General features: G+C 44.1%; 2 protein-coding genes across 3 annotated transcripts in view; one reads left to right on the top strand and one right to left on the bottom strand.

Annotated features, from left to right (window-relative positions):
* Nucleotides 1-1,374: 1,374 nt before the first annotated feature.
* On the bottom strand, nt 1,375-10,107 carry mmp16b (matrix metallopeptidase 16b (membrane-inserted)). 2 transcript variants are annotated; one of them, XM_047028556.1, is made up of 11 exons: nt 9,711-10,107; nt 8,284-8,432; nt 7,937-7,951; nt 7,404-7,520; nt 6,084-6,388; nt 4,219-4,380; nt 3,721-3,938; nt 3,482-3,620; nt 2,560-2,710; nt 1,981-2,096; nt 1,375-1,761 (listed from the first exon to the last, which is right to left on the bottom strand). In XM_047028556.1, exons 1-11 carry the CDS (start codon nt 9,837-9,839, stop codon nt 1,400-1,402), a joined length of 1,863 nt encoding a protein of 620 aa, XP_046884512.1. In that variant the 5' UTR covers nt 9,840-10,107; the 3' UTR covers nt 1,375-1,399. The 2 variants fall into 2 exon arrangements, with proteins under 2 accessions (XP_046884512.1, XP_046884513.1); XM_047028557.1 differs by lacking the exon at nt 7,937-7,951.
* Nucleotides 10,108-15,583: 5,476 nt separating this feature from the next.
* The window catches only part of egfra (epidermal growth factor receptor a (erythroblastic leukemia viral (v-erb-b) oncogene homolog, avian)), a 29,089-nt gene continuing 19,513 nt past the window's right edge, over nt 15,584-25,159 (top strand). The window contains exon 1 of the mRNA XM_047027148.1: nt 15,584-15,843. Within this exon, the coding sequence (XP_046883104.1) occupies nt 15,747-15,843 (97 nt within the window). The 5' untranslated portion in view covers nt 15,584-15,746. The remainder of the gene's footprint in view (nt 15,844-25,159) is intronic.

Here is a 25,159-nt window from a genome sequence, read left to right as displayed (position 1 = left end):
CATTGACTCTTTGAAGACATGGTTCATTGATAAAATTATATTTCAAAGACTTTTTTCACATTGATATGACAGAAGCCAAGACAATTCCTGTGAGGCTGAGCAGGAGCTTTAACTTTTGGATATGAACTGTTTTTTTTTTTCTTTCTTTGAATTGACAAGATAAGCTCCTAAACACGGATATGTTGCAAATGTTTGATAAACAGACCATTTCAAATAAATACCACAGAAAAGTGGTATATTCAAATCCCAAAAGGTCAAAAGAGGATAATGAGCATTCACTGGGCCTCTCACAAACTGAATCACCTAACCAACGCCAAGAGGGATGCAACACCACACAACCACACTGTAATTAGAAGTCAGGGTGACCATGGGAAACTGCAAGACAATAAAACATTTTTCTTGGGACTTACTGTACATTGTATACACACTGTATATCTACTGTATTCTCTGTGTCTTCGGGTTTTCAACTGGAGTTTCAGATTTTACAATTTCATTTTAGAAGTTCATTCTTCAGACGCAATGTAAAATGGACGTTGCAGAAGCCTGTCAAAAACGGCAGAACATTAGACCATATAAACCCACAAGCCATTATTTTCGACTTTATACAGATCTGAATCTGTACTGTACGCACACACACCCAAACACACACGCAAAACAAGACAGAGAGGGAGAATAAAAGTAATCCGTGATTAAGGCAGTCTCATTAATATTGCAGAGAGGTTTTTGGCCCCTGTTTCTGAGACAGACTGCCAGAACAGTCTTCAGTTTCTCGGCTTCCCACTAATGACAAAGAGCAGACGGGCTGACACACACAGAGATGGCTAACGCAAACATGAAGAGAATGTCATGGTGTCAGATCCATGGATTAGAAGAAAAAGAAAGCCCAGCAAAGAAAAACACCAAGTGGTAATCTTCTTTGGAAGGAAGGGTCATATTTGGTTCGGGTATCAGTCCTCCACACAACTTATTATCTTTACAGGGATTTAAATCCAAATGCACAGTCGAGTGAATTAGGACAGGAAAATAAAGAAGCCTATTTCTAATTTGTTCTCTGTTAGTGCTAGGGCTTGTTAGGGGCGTGCAGGGACGGGGGGTTAGACGGACAAAGGTCCCATACAGCTTAGCTCTTTCTTACCTAAAAGAGTTCACTCACAGACATAGTCAAAGCAGAAACAAACAGTATTTGTTAGGACTTAACAGGGAACGGCATCCACATTGTCTCCAGGGCGGCCAAGCCTGAAGGGACTCACTTCACTTCACTCCAGCTTGCTTGTGACATGGCAACACACACTTCAGCCAGCAAGGCCTCCCTGATGGTCTGTCCCTCGACAGAGGGCTTCGTTCCAGAGTTAGACCAGGCAGGAGATCCATACGCCCTCCTCGTTGAGTGACGGCCCTGTCAGACCCACTCCTGCATGGACCTCTTGCAGTACAATATGTGTCTCTGGGTGCTCTTCCTTCTGAACTGGAACACAGTGTACAGCAGGACCATCATGCACAGCGCCAGGATGCACGGGATGGCGATGGCCACCGCCTTCTCCGTGCCGCCTGCGCTGTCCAGCTTGATGACGATGTCCACGTCGCCGCTGTCGTAGTGGCGGTCCTCCATGTCCGGGGGGCTCCAGTCCCAGTCGGGGTCGGCCGGCAGGCCGTCGCAGCCCATGAAGTCCCGCAGGATGGACCTGGGGTAGCCTGGCTCCACCCGCAGCCTCTGGTTGTTGAACTTCCAGTACTCCTTCCCTTTGTAGAAGTAGGTGAAGCCTGGAGGGAGAGGAGGTAGAGTCGACTCGGCGTTACTGTCATGATCACTGTCTAATACCAGGAGAAACATTTGTGGATTTAGTACGGAGCTCATTCGAGACTTCAGACTCTTCCGAGTAGCACATGGCTAGACATCACAGCTCTTGACTGTGAGAGGCAATCTAGGTATGGGCCACACTGAAGCCTATTGCAGCAATAGAGCTAGGTTATTTAGGGTACCGTTGGCTTTATCCACAAATGCGCCCTGTGGGGAGTCTGGGATGCCCTTCCACACGGTGATGGGTTTGGGGTAGCCAGGGTCCATGGTCCTCATGTCCTCGTTGTACCTCCAGTACCTGCACCAGAGAAGACAGAACCCCACCTGTCAGTGAAGAAGCCCCGCAAGCACACTTCTCACCCCCCCCCCTCCCCCCGAGCGAATACACAAAAGGTATGCAGTCATGTTCTTCCATGAGGAGCAAGGAGAGCCTCTCATCTGTGTTCTGCTCCGCTGAGCTGAACGATGAGCAGCCTGGCGACGGAGCGTTTCGCCCCACCGCCGCACCTCGGCTCCTCGACCCCACGCCATGTGACGTCTCTCGACAGCGAAACATTTGAGTCACACTGGGACACTCGTGCAACTCAATATCTTTCGCATTGCACGTACAGCGCACAGCCTTTACGATTGAAGTCACTCCATATTAAGGTACAAATCAAGTCTCCAAGTCAGTTCAATATCAGAAGTTCTGTATTCTTCCTGTCGACTGGTGATGTAGTGGGGGAAGGAGGAGCTATATCTGTCTCCTCCCATTGGCTGACCTGTCTCCTTTGAAGAAGTAGGTCTTGGCCACGTCCTCCCACCACACAGCCGTCTCGATGGTCTGGGTCGGCATGCCGCTGCCAAACAGCGAGATGTCCTGAGGGTAGGTGGGCTGCAGCGTCGTGTCCTTGAACACCCAGAAACGGTTTCCTGACACGCGCGCACACACACAAACACAAATAAACAAACACACACACACGGACATACACACACCAAATGAAACCCTCCGTTCGGCTGGTATAATTGGAGAAACATAATTTATGCTGCTCTAATTTGCAGGCACAGTGTTCACCAAGGAGGAGCACTTTATCAAACAACACGTACTAACGGTTGTTAGGATTGCTTGCAGTAAAAAACGGAAAAAAAAACATTTATAAATAAACTGTTGAAATATGTTATTCATACCTGCGCACTTATAGCAGAGAAGTGTTGATGAAATTAAAAATGTTGTCTGACAGAGTAAGAACCTAATACTTGGTCAGGAAGTAGAAATAACTTTCCTCTTTCATATACAGTTCATGCACGCCTATTTGACTGAGACTATACAAGTTTAATAAGCTAGGTGTGTTTGATGCAGTTTGATCCTCTCAGCTTTAAACAGAGGGCTGTAGGTGGGGTAGTGTGTACAGTAAGAAGCTCCCTTCTCCCTGGGAATGAATAAAACATGAGTCTCTCTCTGATCCTGCTGGGTGACAGATGTCAGGTTAATCTGCTCGATGGACAGACGGCCGAATTCTCTCCCCAATATCTGACTGTACTGAACACACAACAAACTGTCCAGCACAACAAAATGGTTTCTTTTTCATCTGAACATGTCCATACTTGGCCACTTAAGTTCTGTCAGTCAAAAGTATGTGTTTGCTTGTAAGCAAAAGCTGTTCATCCTCTTGTCTGTCTCCGTCTACTCGATCGCTCTCTTACCTTTAAAGAACACAAACTTCCCCTCGCTATTTTCGTAGACGGCATCGATTTTGGACGGCAGGCCTCTCCAGAAGTAATTGATCTGCATGGGGTAACCAGGAACCACAGAGTTGTCCCTAACCCTCCAGAACCACTGGTCCTGCAAACAACAACAACACAGGAAAGCCCCTCGTCATCCTCCTCCTCTGAATGCCTGTGACCTGGACCTGCATTCCTGGAGGAACCTTCGGGTGACGTACCTTGAACACAAACAGCTCCTGCCTCAGGATGGCCAGCGTGTTGAAGCCGCCATCACAGATGTTGGGTTTGGCGTTGGGGTTGGAGGGCTTGGCCCCCTGGGGAGGGCGGTGGGGGCGGACCTGGCGGTCGTGCTTGCGGGGGTCAGAGGGGGGGTGGAAGCGGGGGGGAGGGGCGGTGGGCGGGGGTCTGGTAGGCTGGGGGGCTCTGTCAGGGGGGCCTGGAGAGAGGAGAGGAACATCAGACGTGATAGATACAGACAAGATACAAAGGCATGGACGTCAGATTGAACTATTATATAACAAGGACTTAGTCGAAGATTGAATTGACTAAACAGAGTGGGTTCCATTCTTTAGTTTTCTCTTTCTCTCGCCTCTTCCTTCTACTTCAATGTAAGTGTGGCCTTCAACATGAATGACGAAAGTCTTTTTTGTGTGTGTGGGCGGTTACGGCATGTCATCATGCAACACAGTTGTGTTGTATTGTGTATTGACAGTTACCGTATATTTTCTGGATGCCCTGTAAGTCGTCGTGAGGTAGTTTGAAGTTCTCTGTATCCATATACTGGTAGAAAGGAGCCATGATAGCAGTGGGATCGTTGGAGTGTTCCAAACCCAGGGCGTGGCCAAGCTCATGCACCGCAACCAAAAACAAGTCATTTCCTGTTAAGGTAGACAGAAAGAGAGACGTAGAGAGAGAGAGAGAGACAGAGAGAGAAAGATAAAGAGACAGAGACAAAGAGGATGAGAAAACATGTAGGCACAATAGGGTACATACAACATATATACATTACACACATACTGTGCACACACACACACACACACACACACAGACACATTCCAGTGGACACAGAGGTTGAATCACAGCCATCCACTGGTACACCATCAAACATCAGCGCAGACGTATGTCTCGTTTGATATCCAAGTCACACGGCTGACATTTCCTCTATAGTACCGTGGGTCTATCATTTGGATCAAATCCTTGTTAACCCTCGGCCCCATGAAGCCAATGATTCCACTGTGGCTGGGAAACGGGAGAGGGGCACGCGTGTCCTTGTTCTACGAGGAGCCCCCGCTCACACAAGTTCTATTCATACCACGGCCCCAGGCGTCCCAGCGCTCATCCCCTACACACAACAGATGCATACAGACACAACCTCACACACACGTGACAATGCCAACACACAAACACACAGGAGCCACGGTCAAACAAGCTGGATAGCATTTGATGGTGTCGTCTTCATTCAGAATAAAAGCTACACCATCTCTCATGTGACTGAAGGCGGCCGCAGGGGGTGGCTGCCCTTTAAACCGTAATATCTCCTCCTGCCAGGAGCATTGGTGGAAACACAGCTGACCCTTAGCCAGCAGCTAGAAGGTTACTACACAACCCCCCCCCCCCCCCATCTCTGTCTCCATCACTCTAACAATACTAGCCACCCAGAAGAGGTGCCCTCCTCCCACTAACCAAAGCATCTAATGACAAGCCCCAGGGGGTGGGCAGAGGCTAGCGTTAGCCCATATGCCAACATGCAACATCCACCATGACAACACGGTGAAAACCCATTAAGGGACTAGGCTTTCACACATGCTGAGACAAGGGCTTTCTAGATTAGCGTCTGGTTTGCATGGATAGCCGCGGAACGAACAGACGGACGGGAATCTGACCATCATAATGAGGAAATGACCGTTTCGACAGGGTAAAGGGAATTGATAGGGGCTAGACAAAAGCGACAAAAAACAAACAAACAAACAAACAGGCTAGCGCTGGCGAGGCCGCCTATTACCCCCTCTCATGGTGACATGTGTAAGTGGCGCTTGTGTGCATTAGGCGCGCCGGCTGTGCTGGTTTGTGCAGCCTGACGGCACACCGACAGGCTTTGGCGTCCCGCTAGCAGGGTAATTAAAGTAAAGTGCCTGTAGACGGAGAGCTGAGAGAGAGATCTGATTACCCTCTCCCAGGCCACAGATCTACACAGCCAGACAACAGACCAGCCCTACTGACAACACTATGGAGATGTCCACACAGTAGAGGGGAGGATACTGGGCTGAGGGCCCTAGAGAACAGCAGCTATGGTAAACTAGCACCTATGGTAAACTGGCACACAACCCTGGTCGGCTGGAACTCTGCTGGAGTGACGGAACAAGGAATTAAGCCGATGCTGTATTGCGGTGCATCTCTGAGAAATGGCTTGCAAGGTGAATTGGCCTCTTTCCTGCCCTGTTTGTCTTCCATTTCCTTCATATCTCTTCATATCTCTCCTTCTTTTAATTTCTCGGATTCTCTATCTGCTCTTTTTATCTCTCTTTTCCTTGCCTATCTTCTTCTCCTTTTCTCTCTCTCTGGTCGTCTCTGTGTCTCTCACCATCGTGGTTGGGGTTGCCCAGGGTCCAGGGCTCATCTGAATCAAAGTGTGTGTCCCCTCCTATGCCGGGACCTGGAAAGTAGGCGTGAGCCAGGAAGCCCCCCTCCCCGTCAAACGGGGAGCTGTCTCCATGGAAACCTGAGGCAAAGATGATGGTGATGTCCACGTCACGTCTGCCACTCTCCAGGGCACTGTACGGAACGGCCTCGAAACGCAGCGGAGTCACACCCTGCCACACGTCAAAGGCACGCCGTATGGCATCGTGGGTCTCCCGGGAACCCACCTTTGGCGTGACGTTCTTGATGCTGTTAAGACGAGGGGATGAGATGAGAGTGTGGAGGAACATTAGAGAGCCACATCCTGATGCAAGAGTCAATCATAAGAACTTACTTTTTCCCATATGGGACAATCCACTTCTAAAGTACAGTACAGTAGAAAGCGAACAGTAATTAAAAGATAACTTGTACCTCTATTCTACAAAACGTGAAAGTCTCTCTCTCTCTCTCTCTCTCTCTCTCTCTCTCTCTCTCTCCACCGCATTAATACTAAACATTCTCCAAAAATGGGGGATACACGAAAAAAGTTGGACTCGTAAACTATTCTGAGCCTGGCAGCGTTTTGCTGAACTTTTAACACAGCCGTTGTTATCAGTCTTCGGCAGACACGGAGGAATAGGAAATCTCTCTCTCCTCTCTCGCTCTCTCTCGCTCTACCCCTCTCTCGCTCGCTCTCCCTTTCTCTCCGCTCATTTTCATGGAGAGTACAGTCAGCAGCAGCAGAGACCCAGCACTGATTGACATTCCATTAGGAGTGGTGGCTCATCAATTCAAATTCAGGGAAGGAAGGAAGGATTTGAATAAATTGCCGGTGTTATCGCCTGTTACTGCCGTAACCTGTCAATTTCCAAAACTGTGCTGAGGACCCCTTATCCTCCCCCCCCTCAGACCCTATTGAGAAAGCAACTTAATCAAACGGGAGAGAGGAGGAACACTTGGAATCTTTCCACAAAGATTATGGAAGGTTTTCAGACAGGATTTTGCCTTCTGTGTAAATGAGTACATTAGGAAAGCTGTCTCCGTACCCACGGAAACACACTGACTGCGCCTCCTCCTCGTCTGTTTCCACATCAGAATGAAACGTTAGTATGAGTGTGTGCCGGGCTGTACTGTACGCGTGTGTGTATCTGTGCTGTCGCTATGGCAACCCCCCCGGCCAAGCTATGAGGAATGAGTAATTAATAGAAACACTGACAAACACAGAGCCCTGTAATAACCGTGGCTGAGCGGACGTGTCGCCATGACAACTGTCCACGTCTCTCACCTGTAGGTGATGTGCGTGCGTTGCCACTTCTGTCCCGTCAGCGCATACCTCCGCTTCCGTGACCTCGAAACACCCTGAAGTTTGTCTGGAACTCCGCACCGCGGCTTTCGCATCCAACTACAAGATGGAGAGGAGGAGGAAGAGGAGGAGGAGGAGGAGGAGGAAGAGAGTGACAGCTGCCGGTTAGATATTCGGCTCAAGGATATTGTGGCACAAATGCATCGTCGTGGGTTGGGTTACCAAAATGCCACATCACCACAGGAAGCACTCGGTGGAACCATGTAACCTCCACCCAGAGCCTACGTGGAACAGTTGCTTCCTAATCTACAGCACAGGACTAAGATATTTCTCCCACTAAATGGCAGAAACATACCAAACATTCCAGTTTTCTCCATTCTGTAGGAGTTTAATCTGAGTATTGACTGGGCTATAGGTGGAATCTGGTAAGATTTTCACCAATTCACCAATACTCATTTCATACACACATGAAATACACACATACATACAGTGGAACACACAGAGAGAAGTCTCACCTTAGAGTGATATCACTACATCATTTTGCAGAAAGGGAAAAAAATGAAAAGTGTTAAGACATAGGTGTTGTGTCGTGTTAAGGGTAAAGATCAAGGAGTCATTTGTTGTGCAAGTTTGGGGACATGAGTAGGGTTGAATAATTCATGAACAGACAGTTTCCTAGGTGACAATAACACATGCTATGTCTATACTTAGTGTTCATTCAGTGCCATTCTGTTCCTCGAGTTCAGCTCATTTGAATGAATGAGCTCAAGCAATACATGCATGTCCTTTAGAGGACAGTGCTCTGGTAAGGTGTGTGTGTGTGTGTGTGTGTGTGTGTGTGTGTGAGTGTGTGTGTACTCACTCCTTGGTCTGCTCATCCAGTGTCCCTGTGACATTGAGACCGTATATGCGCTGCATGGCTGCTATAGCCTCGTGCATGGTCTTGGCTGAGCGCAGGACAGACATTCTGGGGTCTGTATGAGGCAGGTAGCCATACCTTTGTAGCCATCCCTACAGGGGACAAGGACAAACACACCCTGTACTACTGACTGTACTGGAGAAGGTGGCCAGTTATCTAATAAACGTTGTACTCTTGTAAACTTGACAACACGTCAGATTGTTGAATTTCTTTGCCCAGTGAGAGGGACTCTCACTGGGCAAAGAGGGGAGATAGTTGTGAGGTGCAAAGTACAGAACATTGCTCCTGCATTTACAAGATGCATATAACAAAACAAGTCATAAGTAAGAGATTGCCAAAAAAGGAAGAATTATTTATTTCACATGGTCATGAAGTGAGATTCTTATTCATTGTCTTCTGTTCAGAGGTACATCTGTCTTTTTTAACCCTAACCTACCAATCCCTCTAGGTTGTACCGAACGACTGCGGCGTGCTGCCAGCTACCTACAGTCTTGATGAAACTGTAGTTGAGTTCTGAGAACAGTGAAGAGATTGAGTGTCGTCCAGGGGTCACTGTCAGACACAATCCCAACGACAAAGTCCACGAGGCGGCCGCGCGTTCCACAGCTGTCCACTCGCCAACCAGCTGCCTCCATCATTACACAGCCCAGGAGATGCTCCGGCTAATCCCAGTATTCCTCCCTCCCTCTATCCCTCTCCACATATCTCTCAACTGCGCTAAAACCTCTTGTTTATCTTTTTTTCATTTTCCTGCGTGTGCGCTTCCTGTTTTTGTGCTGTGTACTGTTTATCTGTTGATTTTGTTTTGGCTTCATTTGCTACAATTTGTAGTGAGACGAGTCAGCCTACATGTGTCCAAAGGACACTGTTTTAATCTCACTGTTTCTCATCTGAGAATTTGAGACAAATAAAATAACAATTAAAGAAAATGGTAGTGCAATATGCTAAACCATTAATATTACACCCATTTAGTGCAACCAATTAGGCGAGACAACCGTACGGTGGTCCATAAAAACACAGTCTAAATGTTACATTATGATTGAGATCCAGCATTTGTTCAGTGGAAGCTAAATACAACTGTATTGAGGTGCAGGGGTTGAATGTTTTCCCAATGGTTCATTCATACGCTGATACGTGGTCTCGCATCGATATTTTGCTTGTGAAATGTCATAAAAAGAACTTAAAATATATGAATTCAATGTCCAAACGCAAGCCTCATAAATGTATTTGACCAGACACTCAAGATTAAAGGCGTATATTTTCAGATCAGAGGATGTCTCCGGTAAATAATGTTTTTCACGCACAAGCACATGAGCTGAGGAAGGCTACACGGTCATTTAACGATAAGCAGCGAAGGCCATCTATCTTACCTCTACGCTGAACGGGTGATGCTCCTCTCCGGATACAGCACATACAATCCAGAGCAAAAAATGCAAGCAGAACGCTGCTGCGTAAAAACAATCTGATGTTTTTCTTTTAGAATAGGGTACTAAGGTCATAATGACCCGTTTTTCCCAAGCGTTGTATAGAAAAACCGCTCGACTGATTTGGCTGTCTCCTGTGTCAAACGAAAACCATCAGGCGATATTTAAAGGCAAATTCGCAAAAGCACAGAGGACGCGGATCTGTGAAAATAGACGGCTTGCATTTCTGTAATCAAGCTGTAATAATGTTGCATGTTAGATCCGCCACCCTCGCCATTCTTATTTACATCGGGGGCTACATTTATCTAGCGACATAGATATAGCCAAGTGCAGTAGCAAGCATCCCCAGAGTCGACGCCTGCGCTTTGATTCCTTGCAGAGCGCAATGCTCCCCTGTCAGCGTCATGTAATGTGCACTAGCATAAAATATTTTGTAGTGTAAGAATCGAAACAGCCTGCAGTAAGGGCATATTTTCTTCATCACCTTTTGCAATCATAACTCTGTTTTCATGATTATGAAAACATTAGGCTTTTAAACAGCCTATTTGTATTCAAACCGCGTGCAAAAGTGGTTATAGGCCTAATCATGAACCTTTTGTTGTGTGTCTTACTATATGAAATTCGACCACTCGTATAATGCTTATGAATGCTTATAATGCCACGAACAGGAACTGGTTTGGCTCAATGTGAAAATTAAAAAGGATGAAATGGTTCATGAAAACTCTCAATTATAAATAATGTGCTATGGCAAAATGCCACGTAATCCTACGTATATATTTATGCAATCATACATAGGTTTATCTGTTTGACGCCTTCACGGGTTAGAAATAGCCGAGTAGCCTAGAGCAGATGGGCGTACTGCATGAACACGGACTATTTTGATGAAGGACCGTCATGATCTACAATTGCCACAAGATGGCAATGTTACAACGGGTAACCTTCATGTTCAGTAATTGTGTGCGTTTGTTTGGGCGATTAAAGGGGCAATTGACTGCAAAACCGATTTTACCTTGTCATAGTTGAATAACGACAGTTCGGTGGGTAAACTGAACATACCGTGAATATCAAAGTCCATTGACACCTGTTTCCTATTCAAATCTCAAAAAGAAAAAATTTGGCTGTAAAACGCTAGCTTTTCAACAAAGCTACCGGTCCTACGTAGGACCGGTGATCGCCCTCTTATTGGCTCTGGTCCGTATCTTTGTCACGCCCCAGAATTTACATCCAGACCAGCCCGAGGTAGCGTCTAGTTTGGCTGCGCGCTGCTCTGTGTAGGCTACTTATAAGGAATTACAAAGAAGAACGTTTTGAATTATAATAAGGATATTGAAAATGTACCACGGTCGTAAATGCTGTGTTCCAGGCTGTACAGGGAAGGCTATCACTCACAGTCTTCCCAAGGAGCCAAACATTCAACAGGCATGGCTGCTGTTGTCGATGAGAAGATCCCGGCGAAGTTCGACACTCAATCATTCATTTGCTCTGAACATTTCACCCAAGACAGTTTTGACAACCTTGGACAATTTCAAGCAGGATTTGCTAGGAAGCTGAACCTGGAAAGAGGTGCTGTTCCGACCGTATGCTCATTGCAACCGCAAGCTATAAGGACAGTATGATGTTGTGCTAACAGTTATTAGCAATGCTAACGTTTCCTGTATATAGCATACCAGGTAGAATGCTAAATACTTTCTACACACATCAAATGACTCTAGCTAGACTAGCTGTAGTCGACATTAGAAGGGAAGCTTCCGAAAAATAGCCAGAAAACGAACAGCAGTCTGGCTTATTGCTAACGCCTGTCTAGATAATTTATTTGAAAGAACTGGAGAAAGGCAGGTTCTAGATACAGGATACGTTAGCATTGCTAGTAACTGTTACTAGTAACACCTAGACTGTAGGCATGTAAACAAGTTTAGCTTGCTAACGCAAGAGCATAGGTAGAATGTGTGATAATTTAGCCTAGTTTATTGGCAATGGGGCTAACGTTGATTCATGTTCCTGACTGTGTTTCATTCAAATAAATAACCTGTGTAATGAAAATCTACAATTCACCATGCATGTTTGTCCAGATCTTTGTCATGTTATTTTACAGCAAGATATCTACAGCTAGCCTAGCTAGCTAACTGAAGCCGAGTAGAATCACGATATGGTTTGGTTGCTAAGCTGTAGCCTAACGTTCTACCCACCTAGTTAAATCAATCCAGTTTGCTTCAACAACAGTGGAAACAAGTATTGTTATAATTTCAAATGATATATAGTCAATCTGTTGAAAACAGTGTTGTGTAGACACAATAGATTTATTTGCGCGTTTTTATTTCAAGTCTTCAACTTCGGTGTTTCAGCGAGTGCCTTGTTGTGTTTTTGCTCCCAGCTTCACTCGTTGATAACCAACCAATCAGCGCGCAGCTTATCTAAATATTAATGAGCATACCATAAAAGGAGAAAAGCTAGTGTTTTTCCCGGGAACATTTCAGAGGATCTGTCAGAGGGCATAGAACAGCACCCGGGCCATGTTCAACCCAACCAATGTTACATACCCTATTCGGAGACCTTAAGGAACAGTGTGAAATACCCCCAAAAAAACAGTCAATTGCCCCTTTAAGAAGGAACCTTGCAAACTAGGCCTGTTACACGCTCAAGGTCATAATTTTCCCACAATGGCATAGGGAAAGGTGTTTGATAGCTGAATTATTCGATGAAAAACAATTAAATAATGTAGCAACTATATAGATCAGTTTAAAAACTAGCATCAATTGGAATTACTTGAGAACACAGGATGCACAATGTAGGGCTATGGGAAGTTATGTTTACGAAACGCACACTGCCATGCTGTGGTTTCACCCTAATGGTTTACTCATAGAGACTGGGATGGTCAGACTGTACATAATGTTCCTTAGATTGACACAGGATTTAACTGGTGTGCTTGTGGAAGGGAATCCTATTGGATTAGAGGAGGTTCATTCATTTACTCTGGGGTGTTTACTGTGTAACCCAGTGGGCTGCTATGGAGACAGCATGCTCTAGCAAGTGGGTATTGTCTTGGGGAAATTGGAAACATGTTAAATACAATATGAACAAGGTTGATTTCCCATTTTCACATCAAAAGTGTGTGTGGACTATGTGGTGTGAGTTTGAGAGAGGGAGAGAGACAGAGAGAGAGATAGAGTCAGAAATATATGTCATCATTTAGATGAAAGATAAACTGATCATGAAAAATTTGTATATGGTTAAAGCAACTGTGAAATAATAAATAAATACGGTATCAATATCTAAATATATCTATGATATACATGTATTGTACATATAGAAATAAGTTAATTTGGACTCAAATATTGTATTTTGCCATGTGATCTCTACCTTGAGGAGTTTTGCCTTGAGGGGGCCAGATGCTCAAATCCTAGGGAATTTTAGTAGCTCCTCTAATTAACTCAAATTAATTGGCTTTCAATGGTTTACTCTTTGTGCATGAGATGTTCCAAAGGTTAGAGGGAAAAGGGCCTTTCACAATGCTCAGACTCAAATGTTATCCCAACAACCAGAGATGTGGCCAAGACTGAAACCGCATATCTGCACATTTACACTTTCAAGCAAACGTGACAATAACATAACAATCTAAGGGAACAACAACATCATGAACGCCCACTTCCAAAGCTGTCACCCATAAGCACACAACACCGGGGAGGGGATGTGGGGGAACAATCCAACAGATGTTGTGCCTCAAATGGACACTGGATCCTGCTTGATACCATATGCTGTTACCTTCCCCCTACTTGTGGTTCCTGTCTCCCCTAAACACAAGACACTCCTCTCCCAGTCTCAGGGATGGTGTTTTACTCCCGTGTTTTCCAAAGCATGTTTCACTGTTTGTTTATGAGAGCGTGGTGCTGCTGGTCCAGCTGGAAGCTGTCATGCAGATCAGAGCGGGGCCTTGAGGGTGACAGGGCACCTCCCTCGCTACAGGGTCACTCCCCCACTCTGCATCAGTGAACCACTTAATTGCTTTGACTCCATGTCAGATCGTTGTTTATGGCTATTCCGTTCCATTTCCATGACGGGCATGAATATTCTCAGTTTCAAAAGATCCCTTCCTTGGTAATGTGAATAAGAAAATGTACAAAACACACACATTTTCAGCCTTGTGAAGATTAAGCTTCTAGCTTGCAGTGTCGGAGTTGATTAATTCTCATTCATTTTCTGCAGGTTTAATGTCAACTGGATGGATCATGTTTTATATTGCCAGTAAAGATTTTCTCAAACAGTTGGAAAATCGTACTCATGCGTGCAGCATTCATAGCCACATGCTTCAAAACATCGTTTTATGACAATGAAATCATTTAGAAGATACTTTTAGTCAAAGAACATACATAACAGGGGGGATTTGAACCTATGATCTTGGGATCTGGTTTCACATACTCTACCACTGAGCTCTACTCTCCTTATGAAAGGTATGACCTTTTACACATTTTTGTTTGGTGAAAAAGGGTGCTCTCTGGTTTCTGTATATTCAAGTGCTGTGCATCCTGAATATATCACCTTACAATGAGCAGCCTAGAAAGTTGATGAGTGAATTGATGAGTGAGATGTGGGACGTGTCTGTTCACTCTCAGTCAGCCATTGTTCTTCCTTTCATAGCAGTTCCCCAGTTGTCTGCTCCTTCGCGTGTGTTTGTTTAGAGTTTCTGCCTTGCTGACAAACTGTCAGGCCCTGGGTGGGTCAAGACAAACAGCCAGTGGGGAGCCAGGGAGGGTGCAGTGTGCAGTCAGTGGGGGAATTGCTCTGTTGTGGAGCAAGGATTTGTCAGGTTAGCAAGCACATCCTGTCACAACATGGACACATCAGTATGGCGACACATAAACGTCTTTTACACTGGAAATGTTCCCTTTTTTGACTAGAGTACATGTTAAAGGTAGGTGTAGGATGTGGTTTTGTGGTCTTTTTTGTCTGACATCCATTTGGTGAATTGTGTTATGATTATGAAGTAGATCTTAAGACACTTTCAAGACTGACTAATGTCTTAGTTATTGCAAAACGGTTGAACCTGAGAACTGCAGGTAACTTTCCATCCTGTGGAATTACTTGGCATGTCAAACCTTAACGTGTCTTACCCACACATATTTTCCACTTTCTTATCTTAATGACAAAGACCTCGGACATTTTTCCTTTTCCCAAGACTGGCTGACAACCTTAACTGAGAGACAGTTGCAACACATCCACAGTGTGCCTAAAATAGCATGGTGCTTGTGCCTATGTGAAATGTTAGCCTTACATCAGCTAGCAGACTACAATGATTTCTCTGAGAGGACAATGAGAATTGACATAGCTTCAACAAATTAGATATTCTCTTCCTCTCACGACCAACGAAAATGTGTGGAACCATTAGGCTCCAGTAATAAGATCAAGGCTGATGTGACAAATGTTTTCTACCACTGTGGTCCCCATTGAGTCTGTTCTATGTTCAACAACAAAACATCTCCTGTCTTCATGTCCATTTAGATTGCTATACTGATCATCCAACAGTGGATTTTAAATAAATCATCAAACAATATTTCGAAAAGTCTGTCTCAACAAGACCAACAAATAAAGCAATTCATCCAAACTTTCCCAACTCAATGAGAAATTCATTGGATATTATTTAGCACACAAAATACGCAAAACGATGGCAAAAACAATGCAAAAAAGGCTTTTGAAACATTACTCGTGCTACCTGAATTGGTTGCACTTGGTTTTGTACCTGAAAACCAACATCAAAATTACAACACTCTTCCCTGCTGATGACGTCAGAATAGCCAATAGTCTCCCCTGCCTTGCTCAAACGCCTCGTACTGTTGAGATTCTTTACGGAGAAGGAGGAGCTGTCACACTACAGTCCCAAGAAAAGAAAAGTGCCATAGAAGAGGCATAAGCAAGTTACATTTTACGTTAGTGGACTATTTGTGCAGGGTTAGAATGGAATGACACAGACAATTTATCCGTCGATGAAGAATGAATCGTTTACAATTGACAATGGCAAGACTGTTCCAAATCTGGATCACTTTCACCTCTCTTACTTTGGTTTCGTGTGCGCTGCCGGAAAAGAAAGGTAAGACAAGGAACTAAAGTATACTTATTGTCATTGTCTTACATACCAAACATTACTCTAGTATTATACTTGCTTTCACACACTATTTACTGAAGTTTAAACACTTTCTAAAAAAAAACTTGGCAGCGTGGGAAACGATAGACATAAGAGTTTGTGCGTCCTTATCGCTGCCTGACACTTTATTTTGAGACAAAATTTGATATTATTTTCATTCTTTTTCTGTCTGGTGGATTTTAATAATCATACTAAGGATTTCCAAAGACAAGAAAGTGGAAAGTGTACAACCCAATTACGCATCCTATGGTAATGACGAACGTGCACACCAGTTACGGGTACCGCTGTGATGATGCCTGAGAGGGAGGGAAAAGTGTTGCAACTGCCTAAACACTGAGTTTTACTTACATAAAAAATAATAATGGGATGGGCTTGTTGTGTAGGTATTCTCGACTTCATGCTCATCTCTCTCTCTCTCTCTCTCTCTCTCTCTCTCTCTCTCTCTCTCTCTCTCTCTCTCTCTCTCTCTCTCTCTCTCTCTCTCTCTCTCTCTCTCTCTCTCTCTCTCTCTCTCTCTCTCTCTCTCTCTCACCTTTCTCTCAAACAGAGATACAGACTCCTCAGTGGGGTATACTTTTTATTCAATGACCAACTTTTTGCACGTTGGACCTCACAGTGCTCGACATTTAATGAATATCTCAAATATCATACTCTGTATGCTACAAGAATGAAGATGGACAGAAGTAATTCCTAAGCAAAGGTTGTATTTTGTTTATGAGTTAGATAATGAAAATAGATCAGGACAGTGTTCTCATTTGTTGGCCTTGTACCAGAGGTCAAGTAAATAAAAAAGTATTATGATTCAAACTCCAGGAACAGGGAGCTGTTTAGGCAGACATTTTTAAGTAGTAACTTAAGAAACTATAAAGAGTTTATCCCTTTGAACCTTTGATCAAAATTAGATTATTTCTGAAAAAAAGGATATGCTCTTCCTTCATTCCATATTAATCTCGAAAAGAGGCAGGTGTCAGACGAGTTTCTGCCAAAGCCCCCAGGAGTTGTAGTGCCCCTGTTCAGCCATCATCATTCCTTCTCATCCCTCTCTGTTCACCTCAAGCAGATACGAATCCAAGCTTTCCAGCCCATTGTCCCACAGGTCCCACAGAGTTAACGAGTGTATCTTTCATGTGTCCACGCTGTTCTAGCAAGTTCTTCTCCCAGCCGGTGCTCACCGAATCATAACAAGTCAGTAGTGTTTGTGAGCCAAAAGACAGATTTACTAAATATTTTTCGACAGCTAAACAAACCGGACATGTTGGGCCCCTGCAGTAAAAGCAGGGAAATGGCCCTAAATTAGGCTTTCAGAGAGTCAAAGAAACTGGACAAAGTGCAATAAACCTCAACATTATTAAAAAAAATACTCTGAACACTGATTAACACCTTAATGCTTAGAGGCCATAAGGATTCCCGTGACGACAAGGGAAAAACCACAGGACCAGATAGATGCTTCTATTTTGCAAATAATATATTGACTGACACACAGTTTCCAAAATGCCCAGTGAGAGGTGAGAGCGTTCAAAGTTATGCCCTTTGATCACTTAGAAAATGGTAATAACCAGAACAATATCTGATATTTAGCCCTTTCCTTGTCTTTACACCTGTAACACCTGAGTGGATGGTAAGTTAGGAAGGTTTGTCCCAGTATGTCAATACGATAGCGCCATGTCATTAACACTAATGTCTTCAGGACACTGAATACTGATCCTGACACTGAAGCAGGTATTTCTCAGAAGTATTGCTTGTAATTGAATAGAGATTGGAGATTGGAGATCGGGATATTAGCAAACAACCTCTGTAAATCCTGTATCAGTTACCGAAGAAACAGAAAGTTCTCATTCAGTGTGCTCTGGGGACCTAAATGCGTTTAGTAGATGCTATCGTGCATGGAGAAGACATCAAGGCCGTGGGGCCCCTCTTGCAGTTGAAGTGATGTGATAATGCACTTAGCAGCAATCACCCCTCTCCCACAGGAAGCTGGCCCTGTCAGGTCTTTGGTGGTACGAGTCAGGTAGAACCGCTGTTCGGCAACCGTTTTCCTGTGCGTTGGCGCCATCTGTGATTAACTGTCAACCGCTGAGAGGACGCTAATAAGACCCATCATTTTCTCCGTCAGTCATACGGAACTAATACGTCTAGTAATTATAAATCACTGGTTCTGATGCGTATCAATGTGCCTGGGGGCTGTGGAGCGGCAGGTCTGATGCCATCATGCAGCTGTGCCTCTCCGGAGAAGATGGAATGTCTCCAGCTTTTCTAAAGCCTAGCATAGCACCAGACCTGCTGCATAGATTTCGATCTTTAAAAAAAGAAAATTCTGGGCTGATCAGGTCTTGTCCTTGCCAGGCTGTCAGAGAGCTGATAAGGGGAGTGATGCCCTCAGGCCCATCTCCGGGGGACAGCAGATAACCTGCAACAGATCAAACTAATCACAGGGACATGTCGCCAGCTAAACCCTTAATCCCCACACTAGGCTGTGAGGCTCATGTGGGCGCAACCTAACCTGCTTAAATCAATATGATATCTGCAGTTAATAGGTTACTGTAGTTAGCGGTGAGGGATTGTGAGTCCCCGTGACTGTTCTCCACTGCCATCTCATTTCTCTGTATATGGTAATATGGCTGCACACCTTCAGTACAGCTGACTCACCCCACTAAACTCTCCTGCCTCAGCACTGCTCCAGAACCTCAGTGCTCTCAGGACCTCTTTTGACTCCAACCAAGCAGCCTTTCTGCAGCGCTTCCATCAATCATCCATTGTTGTCCATCATTTTTCAGAAATCTCATTTTCTTTTCTTTTCATTAAGGCCACTCTCTGGGATTGCGTAGACGTAGGCAGTGAAATATAGGGTTACAGTACCTCGGTAACCCTAGAATCTCTGCCTGTTCATTAGGATCCAGGGGGTTGCCTGCTTGTGTGACTCTCTGATGACCTTCCCAGATTCCCCATCTGCTGAATTCATTGTTGGAGATGGAACTTCTGGAGTAGGACCGTGCAGTCTGGGGGAAAAACTCTCCTCGCTCTCTGATGAACTGCACTACCCCAGAGTGGCAGAGATTTCATTTGACGAGAGGATTTGTTTCACCCAGGGACAATGGTGCCTCTGTGGTCTGCAGGTAGCAGATCCTGTTGCTTAGCAAAGAGGTCTAAAGCCTTTGGCAGAGGGCCTTTCAAATTCTTGCTTGTCCATTACTGGGAATGTTGTTAAATTTGTTTATTCCCCGTCATATCACCGGACAGGCATTAGCACACTGACTGTATAGTGACTTGCCCGAACGCAGTTACTCATTCAACGGAGTTCTATTTGGTAAATGGTAACAAAGTCATTGGCTAGTTTTATAGCCTTTCCATGATCCAGTGGGTCACCTGGAGCTGGGCTGAGGTTCCAGTGGAAAGAGACTGAGGAATTCAGACTGGAAAAAGGGCCTGGATATCTCCTCATCTCAACAGGTGCCGTGTTCAAGGAGAGAGAGGCCACTGCTCGAGTCCTATACGATCTCCTGAAACATGTATACTGTATCACTGTGCGCAAACAAATGCCGTGCTTGTCATGTTTTATTGTGTTTGTGGTAAATATAATATGTTGGACCTTCTTGTGCTAACAGTGGTCATGCTGTAGGCCCCTATGTGTTGTGTACTCCATAGATAAGTGGTTCCCTCAGCCTTTGGTTGCTTTGCAGACTGTAGCCACTAAAAGGGGTTGTCAAACAGGGACATCAGCTTGAGATGGAAAGTGGGCAATTACTATTTTTCCATGATGGCTTTTACATGGGCCAATGGCACTTTTCAGTGGTGTAGCCATCCACAGCCAGCTGGATAGATAACACTCATTATTTACTTCATCTAAATATGGTAATATTTGTAAGCAAGTAAATAAGCTTTTCTTAAATGACAATTTTTTTCTAATTTCTTTCACTATTTTAGTATAACATTTTTGAAATTGGGTCATAGAAACTGTTCATGGATGGTCTGTGGATGGCAGTGAATTGGTCAAGGGTGATACTTCTGAAACCTGAGAGAGAACTGTGATAAGTAAAACTGGAAAATCAGGAAAATCAATCAATACTGAAGCAAACTGGTTGAAAAATTAATAATTCAGAAACACATGATCACATTTGTTGTTACATGTTATTTATTATGCACACTTTTTCCAAAGCGACATAGAAATGGTGCATGTAAAAAGTACAGCATAAAAATCCAGAACTTTACAAACATTATGTACTGTAGATTCAAAGAACGGTCTGTGTTTACCTGGCACGTCCTAAACATGCAGTGTAACATGTGTGCTAAATGTGGATCAGTGCCACATGCTGCCAATCCAATCCTTATCTCTACAGCTTTAACAATGTTCTTACAGTGTAAGCTACCAAGTGCACCTACAACATAATGTGAACAAAATCTGATCCTTAGAGGTGTGGCATCTTCCCTTAGACTCCTGGGTCATCCTCAAGAACAATGTTTGGAAGAGCTAAAGAATCCCCATTGGGAGCAGAACAATAGCTTCCTTCTAAACAGATCTCCTGTTCAGGATCCTACAATACAGGTTGAAAGGAGGCTTTCAGTGAGCAAGCTTGCTTTCCTAACAGTGTTTAGTTCCCTCCTGTGTGGTCCATTGATCTGTCACGCCGAGTGGTGGAGAAGGACCCAAATGCAGGAGAGGGGTAAAGCATTGTCAAACAAAGGGTTAATTTCTCAAAAACCAGGAACAGACAAGGTACTCACGGTAGCAGAGGTAATGACAAGACAAAGGCTGTGTCTACTACCGTGCACTTGTGCACTTTGAGCACTGACTTTCAGTGCTTAGGGCGCTTACACTCACAAAACCAGCAGAATTCAGTGCACTGATGGCGCACTGCAAACGGTAAAAAAAATACAGTGTACAACGATGGACACTACTCGCCCTAAACGGGCGCCATCTTGGCAACATAGCGGAAGAGGAGGAGCCCTTTCGGCAGCTTTTTCCACTTGGGGTGGAGAAGCGCGTTCATTTTGACAGGTTTCGCGGCTGTCGCGAGCAGATCTGCGTCCGTCACTTCCCGCCAAGTGGTTAACTTAAGTGTTCCATTTGAGACAGCACTACTCAGCGACGGCGTGCACTACAAATGTAAGTGCACTACAGATGTAAGTGCACTGTATTGCAGTGCACTGTATTGCAGTGTACATGTGCGGTAGTAGACACAGCCAAAGACTAGAGACAAAACAGAAACCTAAATACACAGAACCAAACAAGACACAGGTGGACACAATGAAACTAACGAGACAAACCACTGAACGAGACAGGTGAAGACAATATGGCAGGGAAAAACCAAAACAACAGGGGGGCATGGCTGTGGCTGTGACAGGATCTAATCCATTATAAACTGTATGTTCAAGCACTGGGTCAAATGTTGGTGACATACTAATTGAATATCAGTGTCTTAGTATGCCTACCTGAGAATACCTTATGCTGTCTAGCAATATTCTTTTCAATTGTTTTTTCATTTTTTTTTGAGTTGTAACATGTCCCTGATATCAGGTATTGTATAAGCTATTTAGTTTAGTACTTGGTAGTGTAAACAGTAGACCTGTGTCTGATGTGTGCACTTCACTGATTTGTTTGTTTGGCAAATGGATGTTATCATTTTCCAAGCCTGGGGCTGGTTCATACTCACCCCTATTATGTAAAAATGTATGTGTGAGACATTCTTTGAAACATTGGACCTAAATTCACAGACACGCTTTACAAATGTGGCTAAAGCAGACAACTGCAGAGGTTCCCAGGGTATGGAGAACTTTGGGCCTTACAAAACGAAACAAACCCCCAGGAATCCTGCTTAGGTATGCCAGTGTGCATTCAGGACCACTCAACTCTTTACTTTACATTCCCCACGATTACCTTGCTTGCTCCATTTCAGTGGGTGTGGCCCAATGTTGATCAAGGCCTTACACACATCTTTATCATCTATAATAGTCCATAGAAACAAACTGTGTTGATAGTCATTGTTTGGTCTAAATGAGCATTGCGTCTTCTCAAGTCAAAACTGATTGTGCCCTTTGCAAGGCCATGACTGCAGGAGAAATCCAATTTTTAACTACAAAATGTACCAGTGCAAAGTTTAGCTTGGCACAAAGATCTCCAAATATACCCGCTCAAAGGCACTGAGAGAAGACATGTGACAGCTCTGTAATGTGGACCATGTCGGTCTGAGCCAGGAAATGTCCATTGAAAACTTGTCATCCATGAACGTGAACCAGACACATCCCTGCAATGACCAGGAAGGACCCCAAGGTTCAGTCAGTCAAAAGTCAGTATTTTACAGTACTAGATTCTCTATATCTGTACTCATACATGCAGTACAGACAGGAATAACTCTGGTCCATTTAGTTTGAAACAACAAAGTTGTGAAGGCTAAATCCACTTCACCCAGCCACTTTCACTGACAAATGAGAGGGGAAAGGGGGTAGGGAGGATGAATGTGCCACCAAAGCTGGATGTATAGCCCCCATCTCCGTGGTAACCACAACTTCTTTTACAATAGCCTCTTTATTCCAGGCTTTTCCATATGCTTTGACCCAGACTTATCTGTGTCCTCTGGGGTTAAAGGGTTGTGTAGACACGACTTTGGTGACATTGTTAGTTATCTCTATGTCAACAATGTGAAGAAAGGCACATTTCTTTACTTATATTTATGGACAACCACCTCCAAGACATCGAGATGGGTTGATGTGAGATTATAGTAAAACCACCTAATCCTGAATGCATTTGTCAAACGTGCCTCAGTGCAATTACTCCTTTTGACTGACACAGAGAGCAGATCTGGGCATGAGAATATCACTATTGAGCACAGACAAGGGCTGTGTGTTGACATCTTGCTTCATCTAGGAATTTAGCTGTTGCATACAAACAGCTACAGGTACTGTCCTGGTTGCCCCAATAGTAAGGGAAATAACTGAGACAGATTTATGGTGCTATGATTCTATATCCTTCATGTGTATAGTTTGTCTACCCTAAAAGTAAAACAACTGGAAATCAAACGGGTTATGAATGTGTTGTCTGAGAGGTTGTACTTTAAAGTTGCAAAAAAGTCTTGAAGAAAATGGGGTCAAGTTACAAAAGATGTATTCACTGGCGCAACAGTATGTAACCCGAGAGGAAATTACAGGTATTCCATTTGACAAGACAGACTTGTATGAGTTAGAGACGAGATGACAGGTTTCTAGGCAGCACATCAGAGCAGGGCGTGAGATGAACAAGAGATTTCAGGCCTCACTGTTACCCTCCAGTCCATATTACATCACCTCACCGGAATCTCCTCATCGCTGTTCAAACTTTCATCCCATTTCCCTACAGATGGGAGGCTTGTTGATATCGAATTGGTCAAATTCACAGTAACAAACATATGGCACATAGTTCTTCATTGATGTGTTGAAGCCAGAGGCATACTCGTTGACAACTGAGCCCGATGACTTGTGTTTTTTAGTTGTTATTGTCCCGTAGGTCTCATCCATCCATGTTTCACTGCATCCTAAACTAATGGTCTGGTAAGACCTTAGCAGGACAACCCACCAAATGTCGTCATGTTGAACCCCGAGGGGTTGGAAAAACTGGATTGGTTATACTTTACACACATTAACCTTGTACAAAGCAATCCTCATGTAACTTTCCCATAGAAACAGTTCAACTGATACCTCTGCCATAATACCTACTTTCACAGTAGGTATTACCATTAGTTATTAATCATTACTCATAGGTATTACCATACATTGCTGTTTATGTTGCAACAAAGAGGATTAATGGAAGATAAAATAACCTCCCCTTTTTTGCCTATTAGAAAGGTAAAGAATAGGTTCCATGCTAGAAATACACCAGACTGCTTAGTTGGATTGATTCCAAGGTTAAAGATAAGCCCACCACACCTAAACTCACTGTATTAACTGTCTCTTGCTGAGATGATTACAGTAGGGAGAGAGGCCCAGAGTTTTTAATATGGATGCACTTGTTTAGGTATTATCCCAGTTTGATCCAGTAATCACCCCTGCAGAATGTTGCCTCAAAGATTAGAATAAGTATAATTGGGTTAAGGGTCAAAGGATACATTTGAATGCTTTCAAGTGTGAGGTATTTGTGGATTGCAGATCTGCAGTTTTCTCTGACAACTAATGGACCATAAAGCCTACATTTCTTCATGTTTCTAATTCTCGTATTTTAACTAATGTTAACTTTCCTTCCATTATTTCTAGTTTTGTCTTTTAACGTTCTGGCTCCACTGTGTGTGTGTGTGTGTGTGTGTGTGCGTGGGTGTGTGTGTGTGTGTGTGTGTGTGTGTGTAAAAGAATGAGCAATGGAAAGATACAGATGTCCAAAATCTTTCCATAGAAACATCACAACGTCCTCTTCCAAGGCTCTCACATTTTTCAGAGTATAGTTCACATGCAACATGGATGTGAGTTTGCAAATGTGCATTTAAATGATTTGGGATATAAATGCTACAAACAGGTTTCCACAAAGCTGCCCAGGCCTATAGCCAATGTGACATTACAGTGGTTTTCGGTGCAACAGTACTTCCAGTTATAGAACAAGCAAAGGAATTTTTCATGTTTGATGAATAATCTCTCGTAAAAATCTGGGCTAGGATGATACATTGTGGTTTTGAGGTCTTGTGACCTTGACATTGGTTACACCGAACATACACTCTTGAAAGTGACTTGTGAGTGTAAGTGTGTGTGTGTGTCTGTCTGTCGGTATAATAGACCATGTCTCAAACTTGAGGACAGGCCCTGGTGTTGACCAGATAGGGTGGAAGAGGACACTGGGATGCCAAACCTGTTGCCTTTGATGATGGATGCAACACAGCCAGGACAGATATGTCTGCCCTAGCCCTGCATTGTCTGTACTGAGTAGGCGGCTTTAAAACAACCATCCTTTCACAGTCATGATAACTTCAAACAACTAAAGACATTGTTTTTTGGCCCTGCTGCCATGTGTGATATGTCATTTAGTTAGGGGGGGGGGGTGAGACGATGACTCCCCTGATTCTAACAATAGATGCAATTTGAGATGCCAGCAGATTTTTCTCAGGAAAGTGTCCTGCCATTTTCAGTCAGGCACTAAAGAAAAACACAGAATTGTTTTAAAAATACTATGAGGATTATTACCAAGCCCTCGTTAGACCCCATCTCAAGCCCCTTGGCAGCCCACTGCATTGTAGACATTTCAGTTTGATGTGTCATCTGCAAGTCATAACTAAATTCTGTTGAACTTCACGGTGAAAATGGAATTGGTCGC

Source organism: Hypomesus transpacificus, chromosome 10, assembly GCF_021917145.1.
Source record: "Hypomesus transpacificus isolate Combined female chromosome 10, fHypTra1, whole genome shotgun sequence".
In the NCBI taxonomy this organism is placed as follows: Eukaryota; Metazoa; Chordata; class Actinopteri; order Osmeriformes; family Osmeridae; genus Hypomesus; species Hypomesus transpacificus.
The sequence above is the reverse complement of the archived record's forward strand: the minus strand, read 5'-3'. Positions and strand labels throughout refer to the sequence as shown.